The sequence below is a fragment of the Carassius auratus genome, unplaced genomic scaffold, assembly GCF_003368295.1.
Source record: "Carassius auratus strain Wakin unplaced genomic scaffold, ASM336829v1 scaf_tig00214720, whole genome shotgun sequence".
NCBI classification, from domain to species: Eukaryota; Metazoa; Chordata; class Actinopteri; order Cypriniformes; family Cyprinidae; genus Carassius; species Carassius auratus.
In genome coordinates this window covers 324,664-341,385 of record NW_020527781.1, presented here as the reverse complement: position 1 = coordinate 341,385, position 16,722 = coordinate 324,664, and the positions used below count along the sequence as shown (strand labels likewise).

Genomic DNA, 16,722 nt, shown 5'->3' with positions numbered 1-16,722 from the left:
TTGCACACTGATGAGAGAGGCAATCAAAATGCAGCACACATAAATCTAGCATAAGAACAGAAAAGGGCAGGCTTACTGTTTCAACATACGTAGAAGAAAGCATTGAAACAGGGAAGGTGTGATTTAAAAACTTGGTGGTCTGGCATTTGTGAATGCATTATTTGAATGTGTTTTAAGTCTTGCCAGTTTAAACACTTGGGTGTCTTTTAAACAATTCAAGTGCAAAAAGACACGAGGGGAACTCAATTCTGTACTGCTGAAATTTGTTCACATAAAACATAACCAACATGAATATAACAGACATAAAAGAAAATAATAGAACATAAAATCTTGTATCATAAAATGTATGTGCACAGAAAACTGCTTCAGAGATATCGTACAAATCAAGTTCGTTTTCATGTTCTCTAGCACTTTAACTATCACCCCAAATAAGAAAAATTGGGACGTTTAGTAAACAAACAAAGAAAAATTTTTGAAGTAGCATATAACAAATTTTGATTTTGATGGCTGCATAATGACAGCATGGCCTGGAACAAGCTGGATACATTAAAATAAAATAATCAAATATATTAATTGATTATCAAAATAATATTTTTTTGCAGTCCTATGCAATAAATAGTCCATGGAAAATATTGTTTTTCATGCATTATCAAGCACCCTGACTTTCTCCACATTTAATAATGCTAGCTTACACTTCATTTGTACAATGCATCATTGATTGGACTTTTTTAAATATAAATGTCAAACATGACTTTAAATGTGTAATTTACACGAATCAGGGTAAAAAAAGGGTAACTCCTCCCTAAAATGAAAATTCTGTCATTAATCACTTTCCCCCCCATGTCAAACCTGTAAAAACTTTGCTCGTCTTCGAAACACAATTTCAGATATTTTGGATGAAAACTAGTAACGAACACTATCAAGGTCCAGAAATGTATGAAAGTCATCATCAGAATGTGGATTTATGTTAAATGTGAGCCAAAATCATAACAATTAAAAGAACCAAAAATCCAAACTACTTCAGTCTGTGTGCATTGAATTTATTTAATACAAGAGGTTCACCAGTTGAGTTGAATTACTGAAATAACAGCAACAGCAGGTGAAAAAATAATGGTTGTCGGAATATATATCTAAAATGGAATGAGATAATTTCACCAAACTCAGAACAACTATATTACTCACAAAAAGTCATGAATATTCATCTAAAATGCTAGATGAGGAACCAGTGGGCCTCAGTCCTGTTCTCTGTTGAAAGTTGATTCTCACTGAGCAGAAGTGATGGCCATCAATGCTGTTGGAGACATAAAAATGAATGCTATGCATCAGCCACTGTTGTCACCAGACGAGCCTTTGCAGGTGGTGGTATTACAGTCTGGGTAGGTGTGTCTTGTCGCTACAGAATTGCCCTCCACCTTGTGAATGTTACGATGACAAGCCAATACTACCTGAATAACATTAATCCAGTCATCGTGCCTCTGCATGAACAACACAGGCCTGGTTTCATCTTTCAAGGAATGGCTGCTGGAGGCTGGGGTACCTCAAATGGAATGGCTTGCACTTTCTCCAGATTTGAATCCCATAGAAAACCGTCAGCTGAGTCGTCGTGTAGAGGGTCGTAATCCTACACCCCAGAACCTCAATGACCTCAGGGCAGCCCTTCAAGAAGATGAGAATGCCATGCCTCAGCAGACAATAAGTCGAACTTGTGATCAGCATGAGATGTCATTGTCAAGCTGTAATTGATGTTTAAGGAATAAATTGCTAAAAATTATAAAATGAAAAAAATGGTTATAGCTACACAACAGGCAGGCTGTGTCCCAAAGGGAAGTACGTATTTGAAGTGTGAATACAGCAGCGTGATGAAGTCTATCCCAATGTGAAGTGTGCACAATTAAAAAACAGTTGTGGCACAACATAAGTTGTTCCAATTCAGGATGCACCCGATTGCGTCACTGCGGCACAAAAAAGGCTGTCGTAATTCTAAAGCAAATGCACCCTCCGTTTCCAACCCTACCATATCCCATAATTACAGAGCCAGAGAAGTCTACTGTAGGAGAAAAAAAACAATCCGTCCCCGAGTGCACCTCAGTCATGGTGTTGCCAGCCCGAGACTCATTTAGGATTAAGAGTCAAACTCTCTAACCACTAGGCCACGACTTCCCAACACTGTATTTAGTGTTTATTTTACATTAATCACCAGTAGGACAAGACCCCGCCGCCCGTGTTTTATAGCCTAAAATAAACGCTCAAAATAATAATACAAAATTACCTGAATTTTCAAAAAAAAAAGAGAGGATAGTTTCAAAAGAAGCAAAACAAATAATGTGCCAGTTATTCCATTTGGTCATTCCTTTGCTTTCTAACTGAAATGACTTACAAAAGAGGAACAAATTACTCCAGTCAGTCACAATGCCGGGTTTATTATACAATAATAATCAGGTGCTAAGATTATCACAAATTAAACACGATTTTGATGCAAATTTTTCTGATTTCTGATAAAATCTTTGTATTACACCTCTTACTACAATTGATAGAGAATCACTTAAGACACTTTGCTATAGGCCTATTCCACATAATAATATTCAATAAAACTGTAAGTTAACACGCAGGCTCCCTAGGAGCTTGCTGCATAAATCCGAGAGTACAGTTTACAAATCCGAGGGAATGGACTGCATTTATTTCTCCTACAGGTGACACCCTGGGCTCCGTACATAATCAATTGCAAGCAGACGACAATGGAATTTATATTCAAAGAACATGGAGTATGAGAGAGTTCTGTGGGGGAATTCACATTGAAATCTAAGTATTGTGTTTTCATTTACTCAAATACCTGAGTCTTTACTCATTTTCAAGAAACATCTAAAGACTCATCTTTTTCGCCTGCACTTAACCAAATAATACTAGCACTTTTCCTTTTCTTGTCTTTTCATTAAAAAATTAAAATAAAAACCTGGCTATGTGTTCTATACTAGACTAACTGACACTTGTCATGGCGCTTATATACTGTTGTTGTTCTCTTGTTGACCTGACTGCTTTTATTGTTCTCATTTGTAAGTCGCTTTGGATAAAAGCATCTGCTAAATGATTAAATGTAAATGTTCTTGTTACATGACTGTTGCAGTTTCCTGGCTGTGAAACACCTTTCACACTGAGAACATTTTAAACTGTTCTCAAGTGAATTTTTGTGTGGTTATTAAGGTATATTTTGCATCTGAAACTCTTTCCACATTGTTAGCAGTTGAAAAGGCTCTCTCCAGTGTGAAAACTCATGTAGACTTTGAGTGTTACTTTTTGACAAAAACTCTTTCCACACAGTTTGCAGGAATAAGGCTTCTCTCCGGTGTGAATTCTCATGTGGACTTTAAGGGTTTCTTTTTTTAGTGAAACTCTTTCCACACTGTTGGCAGGTGAAATTACTTGTAGCTACCATCTTTTGAGCTCTCTTTTGTTAAGTTCGTTAAGTTTCTCACAAACTAAACAGACTTCACAAAAGAGAGCTCAAAAGCAATTTCTCTAGTAAAATCATGTTTTTCAGACTGATCTTTGTCTTACATTTCAGTTACAGTATTGTTAATTGTCGTGTGTCCCTTTAGGTTTCTTTTTTGAATGAAACTCTTTCCACACTGTTGGCAGGTGTACGGTTTCTCTCCAGTGTGAATTCTCATGTGGCTCTCTAGGTTTCCTTTATGAATGAAACTCTTTCCACACAGTTTGCAGGAGTAAGGCTTCTCTCCAGTGTGAATTCTCATGTGAGAATTAAAGTTTCCAGTATCAGTAAAACTCTTTCCACACAGTTTGCAGGAGTAAGGCTTCTCTCCAGTGTGAATTCTAATGTGCCTGTTAAGGGTTCCTTTCTCAAAGAAACTTTTTCCACACTGTTGGCAGGTGAAATGACTTCTATCTCCTGTCTTTTGTGTTGTCAGTTTAGTTTGTGAGCAACTAAAACTTTCTCCAGTAAAATGTTTTTCAGACTGAGCTTTGTCTTTCATTTCATTTAGTTCTTCACATTTCTCACCAGTGTGAACACTCATGTGGTCTTTGAGGTTTCCTTTTGGAGAGAAACGCCTTCCACACTTTTTCCACACTTTTCTCCATTGTGAATTCTCATGTAGACTTCAAGGTTTCCCTTTATAGTGAAACTTTTACCACATTGCTGGCAGTTGAAAAGGCTCTCTCCAATGTGAACATTCATGTGGCCTTTGAGGTTTCCGTTTTGTCTAAAACTCTTTCCACACTGCTGGCAGGTGTAAGGTTTCGCTCCAGTATGAATTCTCATGTGTCAATTAAGGGTTCCCTTTCGATTGAATTTATTTCCACACAGTTTGCAGGTATAAGGCCTCTCTCCGGTGTGAATTCTCATGTGAACATTATGGTTTGCTCTTTCAGTAAAACTCATTCCACATAATTGACAGATGTAAGGTTTCTCTCCAGTGTGAACTCTATTGTGCCTTTGAAGGGTTCCACTTCTAGTGAAACTTTTTCCACACTGCTGGCAGGAGTAAGGCTTCTCTCCGGTGTGAATTCTCATGTGGTCTTTAAGGCTTGCTTTTTTAGTGAAACTCTTTCCACACTGTTGGCAGGTGAAACCTCCTGTCTTTTGAGCTTTGTTTTGTACAATTTGTTTAGTTTGTGAGCAACTATAAAAACTTTCTCCAATAAAATCATGTTTCTCATATTGATCTTTGTCTTCCACTTCATTTAGTTCTTCACTTTCCTCTTTCAGGAGCATGATGTCTAAAGTAAAAATAGAACAATACAAGTTAATCTTATTTTAATGGCACAAAGCTTTCAATTTTAATAAATGGCCACAGATTTTGGACCTGAGGTGGTCTGTGATGTCATTGCAAGCAAATCAATCTTGCATTCTTTCTAACACACACAGTTATTTTTTGGTTTAATTAGCACTTTATAAAGCCCATTTTTGTATTACAAAAATGTCAGAATTGTATGTTCCTTTTTTTAGCTCACAGTTAACTGTGACTATTGTCACAATAACCACATCAACCTCCTGTGATTTACTGTTCTCATCAACACCTATAAAGACTCCTGGTTTCAGACCACCCAAAAGACCTCATCTGGAGTTGGAAGAGGAAGAATCAGACATACAATTCGAGACAGAACCACATGACTCAACTTTCAACACATGCAACTCTGTTTTACATGAATCTGAAATGTCATAAGTAATACACATATATAAGTTAATTTGCAAATCAAAGCTTTTCTTTTTGCACATGCACAGGCAGAGCCAGGCCATAGTTGGAATTACACCCATCAGAAACCTCCTCTTATCAGCAGCAACTTATTTTAATGGATGATCATTCATCCAACTACAAAAAATAGGTCTGTAGTAAATCAATAAACAAGGCAATATAAATAAATTTTTTGCATAACATGAAAATTGTTAATATTCTTTATAAATATACTTTTAATGTTCCACATTCATAGATTTGCAAGGCCATGGAGTTACACATTTACCAGTACGACACATTCCGGAGACATTGCAGAAATTGTTCATATATTGAAAAGTGAACCGCGAAACCTTATACAGAAGTTACAAAACAGAGGAAAGATTGCTGTAACTGGAGATATGCATGCACTCCCCAGGTAAGCCATAAGTTTTTATAAGTGTATTATTTTATTGATTGTGTATTGATTATGTATGGAAATTATATAATCAAATGTTGAAGAATAGTTACATTCCCATTTTTTTTTTTTTTTTTTTTGTAGTGCATTCAGCCAAATATGAAAGCTACACACTTATGGACATGCACAGCAATACTGCTCTACAAAAGCAAAAGACCTAAACTCGCTAGAGTGTGAAACTGAGAAAAACGACTGTACAGTTTTTTACTTGTCCAACCAAATTAATTATAGGTAGAACACTGGAAACGTAACAATGAGATGATTTAGTAGTGAAAATTATCTACATAAAAGAATTGTGAGCTCAAACTTGATCTTTTACTCCTACTTTGAAGTTAATGTACTCTGCTTTCTAGTCTTACTTGATCTTAGTGCTGCGTTCAACACCATAGATCATGACATACTCATAGATAGATTACAAATGCAAGAAGAGATTCAATTCTGTTCTTGCAGTAAAGAACATCCATCGCCCTATGCTGGACAATATCAAAGACCACATCAGTCTCAGAGAAGATTTGTTCATATGTGTACAACATGAACACAAACTCAAAATCCTTCAGTTTCCTCACAAAGCCTTTGGCACAATCCAGTGTATCATCATCCATTGTTGTATCTGCAATGATGTTCTCAAATATCTGCAGGAGGCCATCATAATTGTTTGCCACAGTGCTCACTATCCGTGATGTGAAATTCCATCGAGTAGGAGCGTTTCTGGGCAACCTTGAACAGCCTGCAGACTCCAGAAAAGATGTCCTCTTTGTGGATTTTGAAAAAAATGTGGCAAATCCAGAGAGTGATGCAAAAAAGCATTCTGCACTCAGGCAAGCATTTAGCCCCTTGTGACAGCACCAGATTCAGTCGGTGTGCATAGCAATGCACAAACATTGCACTGGGGGCTATTGCTTTCACTTTGGCCTGCCCCATCATAGGTCTGTGCCACAAGCTTGTCCTTAAAATTGTAGCCCTGCATGTTCTCATTTAATATTTCAAAAACGGACTGGGCATCCAAAAAACCGTACAAAGCAGCCCCATTGAAGTCAATGGACGCTGTGCTTCAATACGGAAATGCACTGTGATGCTGCGGGAATGTATGAGAAGGAAATCGAGTCAGCTGACCTGCTATATGTAACTGATTCTGAACGAACTCGTCTTTGAGATGAACGTTTTCTAACGCATTTTTAGTCAATAAAATGTTAATACAATAGTACATATTTGACCATTTTGTGACATTATAAGGAAAGCAGAGCGTCCCTTGCAGTCTTAAAGAAATCGCCACTGTTCCTAAGATAGCAAAGTCCACTAAAGGAGGTAGAGCTTTCTCACATTTGGCTCCCAAACTCTGGAATAGCCTTCCTGATAATGTTCAGGGTTCAGACACACTCTCTCTGTTTAAATCTAGATTAAAAACACATCTCTTTCGCCAAGCATTCGAATGATGTATCTCTTAATTTGTGAGTGTAGTTGCATCTGATCAAATGTGCATTCTTATTCATTAGCTTGGGTTAAACTAATTTTACTTTGTTTGATCAGCAGCTATGCTAATGATGTCTCTATTTTGTTTCTATGTTTTGCCACAGGATTTACATCCCGTGGTAACTCGGATTTACACAAGCTCCAGTCTGGATCCAGAACACCTGAGAAGAGATGATGCTGACTGAAACTAGATCCTAGTGTACTGGCAAATTATAGGCCTATTTCAAATCTTCAATTTATGTCTAAAATTTTTGAAAAAGTTGTGTCTGCTCAATTGAGCACCTTCCTGCATAAAAATGATCTGTATGAAGAATTTCAGTCAGGTTTTAGGCCCCACCATAGCACAGAAACTGCACTTGTTCAAATTACAAATGACCTGCTCCTTGCGTCAGACCAAGGCTGCATCTCATTTCTAGTCTTACTTGATCTTAGTGCTGTGTTCGACACCATAGATCATGACATACTCATAGATCGATTACAAAACTATACAGGTATTCAAGGGCAGGCTCTAAGATGGTTTAGATCCTACCTGTCCGATCGCTACCATTTTGTTTACTTAAATGGCGAGTCATCTCATTTATCATCAGTAAAATATGGAGTGCCACAAGGATCCGTCCTAGGTCCCCTTCTATTTTCAATATACATGTTGCCCCTTGGTAATAATATTAGAAATTACAGAATTAGCTTCCACTGTTATGCTGATGATACTCAGCTATATATCTCAACGAGACCAGATGAAACTTCCCAATTATCTAAGCTAACAGAGTGTGTTAAAAAAGTAAAAGATTGGATGACAAATAATTTTCTCCAATTAAATTTGGATAAGACAGAGATACTAATTATTGGACCAAAAAACACTACACAGAATCTTGTAGATTATAATCTGCAACTAGACGGATATACTGTTACTTCCTCTACAGTCAGAAATCTGGGTGTTATATTAGACAGCAATTTGTCTTTTGAAAATCATATTTCCAATGTTACAAAAACTGCATTCTTCCATCTTAGAAACATTGCCAAGCTACGAAACATGTTATCCGTTTCTGATGCAGAAAAGCTAGTTCATGCATTCATGACCTCTAGACTTGACTATTGTAATGCACTTCTAGGTGGTTGTCCTGCTTCGTCAATAAACAAGCTACAGGTAGTCCAAAATGCAGGAGTCCTTACGAGGTCAAGAAAATATGATCATTTTACCCTAATTTTACAGTCTCTGCACTGGCTACCTATTAAGTTCCGTATCAGTTACAAATTATCATTACTTACCTATAAGGCCCTAAATGGTTTAGCTCCAGCGTACCTAACTAGCCTTCTACCACGTTACAACCCATCACGCACCCTAAGGTCACAAAACGCTGGACTTTTGGTCGTTCCTAGGATAGCAAAGTCCACTAAAGGATGTAGAGCTTTCTCACATTTGGCTCCCAAACTCTGGAATAGCCTAGCCTTCCTGATAATGTTCGGGGTTCAGACACACTCTCTCTGTTTAAATCTAGATTAAAAACACATTCCTTAATTGATAATATTGATAGTTCATCGTCTAGTTGACTACATCTTGTATTATTGTTATTATTATTTTTTTTTTTTTCTAAAATCCTGTCAAATGTGCACAAACTACTAGCTACTACTAAATATTGTAGAAACAATTTTCTGTAAAGTTGCTTTGTAACGATTTGTTTTGTAAAAAGCGCTATACAAATAAATAAAACTTCAATTGACCATCAGAGGACCTCAGAGGATGCTAACCCTGAATCAACAAACAGAGCTAACAAATATTGCTACAAGTGTGACTGCAACATATAATAATTATTAATTAATATTATTAATAATGTTCATCATCTGGCTGACCACGTCTTGTATTAATTTTTCTAAAAATCCTGTCAAACGTTCACAAACTGACAGTCACCACCATAAGCTACTACTAAATATTGTTATAGCATAATTTTCTGTAAAGCTGCTTTGTAATGATTTGTATTGTAAAAAGCGCTATACAAATAAACTTGAATTGAAATGAATCTGCTTTTGCATTGTCTGCAAAACATGAGAAATCACACCAAGGCAAAAGCAGTAACTTCCACATTATAAACATTTGGTTGCTGATCACCATTTACAAATTCGTTAAAGTGACACCTGTAAAAAATCTAGTGATTATGGACCGTCTCATAAAGGCTACTGCATACAATAAAACGACTGTTTTTTTTTTGTTTTTTTACCATAACAAGCAGACTAAAAGATAAACTTGAGTGGATACCAATAGTTCTCTGGCTGCATTTACACTGCAGGTCTTGATGCCCAAATCCGATTTTCTGACTATATCCGACCCACTTACATCATCTTTTAAAAGTGACCCGTATCCGATTTTTGCATTTACACTATACACTGCTGAAACTACCAAACGTAGACATTCTGACCCAGAAAATGAAGTAAAACAGCATGAAATACAATGGATGCAGATGTAAATAAAATTATACAGTAGGGCTGCACGATATTGAAAAAAAAATGAAATTGCAATATTTTATTTTTCTGCGATATATATTGAGATATGAAATCTAATCAAATTTTTTCTTACAAACAAAAATGGGGTGAGCAGATTTACATTCTTATTTTAAATGATTATGACACCATCGTGTCAATTGATTAATATGCGAGAGGGAGAGAGAGCAAGACCGCACTCGTGTTGTTTGAAGACGGTGAGCATGCAGCCGGGGCTCGCTCTCTCTCTCTCTCGCTGTCTCTCACGCGCACTCTCTCTCTCTCTCGCTGACCTGTCAAAACTTTCACTCTCTGGTTAAGCTGTGCAATTAATCCGCGATCTACATTCGTCAAGGGCCGAGGCAGCTGGCCCGTACAGTTAATGAATAACGGATCAACTACCACAGTCTACATCGCAAATCCTGTGATGTGACTATTGTGGATTCGTACATTGCGATATCGATGCTTAAACGACACATCGTGCAGCCCTATTATATAGTGTTTTGCTTTCCGCAATATTTTGAAAAGACAACAACAACACAATTCAGCAAAACATTGGTCTCGTATGGCGGAGAAAAAAAGGAGAGCCCTTTATTTCTGTAACAACCCTGCATTTTTGCCCCATCTCTTCGCCCCAAAGACTTAAAAGACATGAAACCTCGGCATTTCTCCACTGTGTGTATCCTTCGTCCTCCATCACGCCTATAATAAGTCATGTGATCTCAGTTGGTGGTGTCCACCTGAGTTGACGTCACTTTTTTAATGACGTACGGCTCACATTTACTGGGGAATATTCGATTTGTCTGCTTACATGGCACACGCAAATGCACGTATCCGATTCATATCCAATTTATTACCACATCCATCCATGCGGTTTTTCCTGCTTACACGGTCACCGGTCATATCCCATCTGTGCAACATGAGATGAAAAAATCGGATTTGGGTCACTTGAACCATGCAGTGTAAATGGGGACTCTGATAACGTTACTTACAAGTGAAAATCAAGGCACAGCATTAATTCAATTAATAGGGCAGAGTATTAGCCAAAGTGGCTTTCTTCGTTATTTCACACATGACGCGAGTGTGTTCCGGTCTGGAAAGTTTAGTGCCAGTGTGAGTACAGGACAGTGGGGGAGGGGGCTAATCACGCAAAAGCTTGAGAGGTACTTGTTATAAAAAAAAGTTTGAATAAAGTGTCCGTTTCAATAACATCCAACAATATTTATTATTGAATAAATTGGTGAGTTGACGACTGCACACCGTCATACAGCTCCATCCTCTTTATTAAGTCTGCTGATGACATGACTGTGGTGGGTCTCATTAGCAACAAAAGCACTATTCGGACGGGACTAGTTTTCTAAACTACGTTTGAGTTTCGATTCTTACTACCTGACGTCTGTGATTTTCATGTACCAATTCGGACGGGACTAGTATCTCTGTGTTTATTGCAGAGGTGGGAGGGTCTGATTTGTGCATCTGGGCGTCACAGAGATCACACGCTCTGTATGCGTGCATTGCATTCATTCAGAATGATTGCCTTAGTATTATTACACAATAAATACTAAATGGCTAGTATAACAAAACCATGTTAATGTGTGGTTCCTTTAGTTTAACTTGTTTTCCTTTTTTTAATTAAATGTAATTAAAACATTATGTAACTGAGTACATAAATGAACTTGAGTAATTACCTGATGCTGATATTACAATAGCCGGTATTAACAGTTTACGCGATCTTGCTCTTGATTTTATTATTTGTATAATTTTTTTATTATTATTTATTGGCCGCTAAGCAAATCTATCAAACGCGCGTTAAAAGCATCTATGGTAATTCACGTTGGCCAAAACACACAAGGAACGCGTTGTGAAATAAAATATCACTGGCAATTACAGACATTCGCATTCGGACGGGATTAGTTTTCTCAGAGGATCACGGAGTTTGCTGAAAAACGGTAGGTAATTTGCTCTGGAATTATCACAGAGGTTGTGTGAGAAAAACACAGAAGTGGCAGATTCGGACGGGATTAAAATCACCAAGTTCGTCTGTGAAACGCAGATTTCTCTAATGACCCCCTGTAAAACTAGTCCCGTCCGAATAGGGCTAAAGAGGAGACAAACTACAGGAGCAAGGTGAGCTGCCTGGCCAGGTGGTGCAGTGACAACAATCTCTCTCTGAACGTGGAAAAGATGAAGGAGATTAGGGCTGTAGCTATCGAATATTTTAGTAATCGAGTATTCTACCAAAAATTCCATCGATTAATCGAGTAATCAGATAAAATGTGTTTTTGCTTAATTAAAGTGCAATATTAATTATGCAAGAGAAAATAATACTCCTGGGTCTCTTAAAACTTTTTTTTTCTTTAAATGCATAGAATGCAATGCATACATCAAAAATAAACATTGAATTATTACCCATTGTTTCTGTCTGTACTTGAATTGTAAACAATGACAAGAAAGTTGACAGATGAATTAAGTGCATTTAAGTGCCATTCAGTTGGGGTTTTAAATAAAGCATTTTCTGAGATGCACATTAAACATTAAACAATTAAAAGATAAATTTAATTAATCTTTTATGTATTGAAAATTAATCAAACTTAACTTTTTGGTAAACGAAGGGGATCTACTATAAAAAATAAAACATGGAAGAAATGTTGTGTGATTAAACCTTTAAAAAAAAAAATAGAAAAAATAATAATGTTTGATTTTTTTTATTTTTTTTGTTGTAGGCTATGTACATTTTGCTGAAAAATAGCCTTTAACCGGACTTTTATTTTGACGGGTTGACGTACCTTTACAGTTCTGTTTGTGATGCAACGCAAGTTTTACTCAAATCAAACGGTCAAATGCTCATGAAATGACTGTCAGAGAAGTTCTGGAGATGTTGTTCATGTGTTCACGTCCTTATTTAGTGAGACAGCAAACGCTGAAATCATCTGCGTCACGCGCGCTGCAGTGTGTGTGATAAAGGAAGACGCGCTTCTGCTCCATTCATTAACAGAGACACACAGAACATGCAGGATTCATATTTAAATAGACTGTCCCTTCTTAATATTTAGATATTAGTCCATATCGTGGACTTACATTTGATGTAAGTGCAATGACCTATGTTTGATTAATTCATTCAAAATTTGGCAAATTCCGTGCCATTCCACGTTAAACTGTAAATTCTGTTTTTATGACTGGATTCTGCGATTTCCTCCGCGTTTTCGGCATCGCGGAAATCATAGGGCCCTAGTTGTGGTATGCCAGCTCTATCTTGCAATGGACACAAGCCACAACATTCTCTAAGTTTGCCCGCGCCCTCAAATCAAAACACTGCTGACTCCTTGCTGTATGCGATTTTGGATGCAGCGCTTGTCTCCTTCCGCTTTATGGGTGACATAAACGCGTTGTGTCACATTGAAAATCACTGCGAAAGAACCTGACGAGAGAATTTAAAAAAATTAAAAGAGGCTTCGAGGCAGAAGAATTTGCCTCAATCATTTTTTGTAATCAAGTTATTCAAGGAATCGTTTCAGCCCTAAAGGAGATAGTTGTTGACTTCAGGAGAGTGCACACTCTGGTTCCTCTGACCATCAACGGTGCGACTGTGGAGAGAGTGAGCAGCACCAAGTTCCTGGGTGTTCACATCACAGAAGACCTCTCCTGGACTGGAAACACAGCAGCACTGGCCAAAAAAGGACAGCAACATCTTTACTTCCTCCACAGACTGAGATGAGCCAGAGCCCTGGCCCCCATCATGTGTACCTTCTACAGAGGCACCACCAGTGTTTGGCTTTTGATAAAAATACTAGAGAATATAACACTGAAAGTTATTTACCATAAATGACCCAGAGCGCTTGTTATGTGATCCGGTGCGCTCACTTAAAATGGTGCTTTGTTATGGCTCATGGTATGGATGGATGCCGGGGTGCAGATGCGGTCTGCCTTTTGAATATCAGTTACACAAGTATTTAAGGAGAAAAGACTTGAGTTGCTTTTAAAATACTCACAAGTCCTTTCCCTCGAGTCAAGTCTGGAGTCATTTCAGGTCGAGTTTGAGTCAAATCTGAAGTCTATAAAAATATGTCTTGAGTGCGACTTGAGTCCGAGTCCCTAACTCGAGTGCCTATCTCTGCTATCTTGTACCTTGCAAAAAAACATTTACTCAAACACTCTTTTATGATATAAAGGGGGTGGGGGAGGAGCTGGAGATCAGCCAAACAAAGACCAAAAAGGAATTGGCATCATTTACTGGCCATCGGCTGCCCTGATTTCTAAATATCAAACTCATCTCTTTGTTTCCTCCTGTCCTCTCAGATTGTGTAGCTGAGATGAAAGACTGGTTCACGTCAAATCTTCTTAAAATAAATAGTAGTAAGACTGAAATTCTCCTAGTTGGCTCAAAAACCGATCTAAGTTAAAATGCTCCTCAGTAAATAATATTGATAAATTTCTAGTGCCTGTGTCTAAACAGGTTAAAAGTTTGGGTTTTATCTACGATGGTACTTTGAAGAACATATAAACAGTAGGTGCGTTTCCATTACAGATTTGCGTAAAACTTTGGTGATAATTTATACATTTCGATGAAAAAGTATTATGTAATGACTGCGTTCCATTAACCAATGTTATGTGATTAAAACGTAATCTGTAGCCTCTCGTGACACAATTACAGCAACAGATTTTGGTGGGATTTTGACTACATTTATTCAAAGGAGGCGTACAGAGAGCTGCTTCAGAAACATGCGTGACACAGTTGGAATAAACACAAGCATTGACTGGAATAGCTGCAATCAGCTTCAGTGGACGTTTTAGAGCCACACTACACCGCAGACATGTGCAGTGTAAATTGTCTAAGCATTAATGGTAGGAAATGCATTTACTAGTCACATGGTGCATGTAAATAGTCATGTGATCATTATTCAATGTACTGTAACCTCCAATAAACACTTCATACATGGCCGCTCTCCAGTGTAAGCTTGTTTTTTAATCGCAATTTCCATTTAAATTATATTTTTCAATCGCAATTTCAATTTGTAAAATTTTAAGGGTAATGGAAATACGCCTACTGTAATTCATTCTGCATTTTTCCATATACATAATATTAATCAACTTTGTCCTACCCTCTCAGTAAAAAGCACAACGATCTTGTTAAAATTGATTAATGTAATGCTCTTTTTTTATAGTCTGCCTTCAAAGAATCATGAACTTCAGTTTATTTTAAAAATTATTTATTATGCAGAACTCCCATAACATCATCTGTATTCACTCTTGTTCTTCCACAGATTCGAACAGCTTCTATTTGCTCTCGAGCCTTTAGTCGTGCAGCTCCTTATTCATGGAATTCGTTACCACAGGATGTGAGAAAGACTTTTTGTTTTTAAATCTCACCTTAAGAACTGTCTTTTTGGGGATTCGTTTATATGTGATTGTTTGTATTGGGTCTTTTAAGCGGTTATAGTGATTATTGTTATTTATTCTTGATTGTTTTGTTGTAAGGTGCCCTTAAGTGTCATGTAAGGTACAGTACTTGTGTGTGAGTCACTGCTTCATGACCGGGTGGAAATGAGGGTCCCATGGGCAAACCAGTTGAGAATCGCAGGTTTAGAAATATCATTAATTTCTGTACAGCTGCACATTTAATTAAGGATCAAATGAGTGAGTTCAGCTTTGAGAATGAAAACCAACCTGTTTGTTCCTCAGTATCTTCATGTTTGACTCTGAATGTTTCTTCAATCTTAATGTCTTCACTCTCCTCTTTAATAAATGCCATCTTTATAACAGAGTGTCACGTGGATCGCTGTCGCTTCAGCAGGAGTTTTTCTGTGTGTTTGGACACTTTGTCCTGTTTAAGATGAGAATGATAAAAAAAAAAAAAAAAAGGTAACTAAATCTCTGGGTTCAATCAATCAGTTCCCCAGTTCAGTAACTTAGTCAGCACATCGGTGAGAGTTAATGGTGATCTAAGATAAAGAATAATAAAAACTCAAATGAATAAAGTGATACAATATATAAAAGGTTCATTAAGATTTCTATTCTGTATTTTCTCAATTTTATATTTAATAAATTACATTTTCATGGACACGTTTGCAGTTTATTTTAAATGTCATTATTGCATTTACACTGTTTTGAGCAGCGTGCAGTCTATTTTAAGGTTTTAAAGCAGTAGGTTTAAAACGATCTGTTGATCTTATTAGTACTTAGTTGCAAGTGACTGAAATCGTGTTTATTATAAACTGATTCACGATATGAGAGAAATTAGACGGACATTTCGTGTTTACTTATGTGTTTGCGCTTTAGTCACAGAGAATGTCACTAGGTAAAGCGTTACAATCTTACACTATGTAATAGTTTCATTAAACATATTTATATACACTTATCGGAATGACTTGTATTGATTTAACCGCTTTAAATTATTAAAAACACACACCTTTCTTCAGTCGAATCGCAGACGCAGGACAGCGGCGCAACCGTATGACGTCACGTCGCCAAACCAAAATAAAAGTCTTGTTCGCTAAAAAGAAAGGATTACGCTTCTTCTTCTCCTTCCAGGTTTAATGGCGGTTGGCAACTCATCTCAGAGGCGCATTACTGCCACGTACTAGACTGGAGTGTGGGTATTAGAATAACGTCAAATGAGAGGTAGAGAAAAGGGGAAAAAATAACACAGAAATACCCCTCCTATTACATTCTGTCACTTAAGCCTGTGTTTTTCAGAAATGCAATTAATGCAATTGTTTATTCTCCCAGATGTTTCCCTAACAAATACTCATTACTCAAGTGTCATGGTTCTTTCATCCATTTGTGCATATATTTTTGTTGTATTTAAACCAGTGTGACTCATTCTAAGACATGAGACTAACATCTCGTCCCTTGGGCTTCTGCCCTTCCTCATGCTTGTGATTACTTGATTTTGTAAACTGTATAAATGACATCCTGTATCTGCTGTCTTCCAATATTCCTGCCATATTTTATGTGAGTGTTGCTTTATGATGGTTTTAACCTCTGCTCTACTTATTGTTGCTTGTACATCACACTAGAAAACGAATATTAAATATTAAGACATAAGAAGAATTGAAGATATTATTTACAGAGCTTTTGAAAGAGCCATCAATCCAGATGAGCTTTATATCTAGTCTTATATATGATTATAAACAAGTG

At 37.2% G+C, this 16,722-nt stretch overlaps 1 protein-coding gene and 1 long non-coding RNA gene across 2 annotated transcripts; both read right to left on the bottom strand.

Moving 5' to 3' along the window:
- Nucleotides 1–1,019: 1,019 nt before the first annotated feature.
- On the bottom strand, nt 1,020–2,925 carry LOC113092863 (uncharacterized). Its single transcript, XR_003287639.1, has 2 exons — nt 1,446–2,925; nt 1,020–1,291 (listed from the first exon to the last, which is right to left on the bottom strand). It is a non-coding gene; the product is annotated as an uncharacterized LOC113092863 (long non-coding RNA).
- Nucleotides 2,926–2,979: 54 nt separating this feature from the next.
- LOC113092859 (gastrula zinc finger protein XlCGF67.1-like) lies at nt 2,980–16,062 on the bottom strand. The gene is made up of 3 exons (XM_026258634.1): nt 15,992–16,062; nt 15,250–15,406; nt 2,980–4,734 (listed from the first exon to the last, which is right to left on the bottom strand). Exons 2-3 carry the CDS (start codon nt 15,332–15,334, stop codon nt 4,280–4,282), a joined length of 540 nt encoding a protein of 179 aa, XP_026114419.1. The 5' UTR covers nt 15,335–15,406; nt 15,992–16,062; the 3' UTR covers nt 2,980–4,279.
- Between the last annotated feature and the right edge of the window lie 660 nt (nt 16,063–16,722).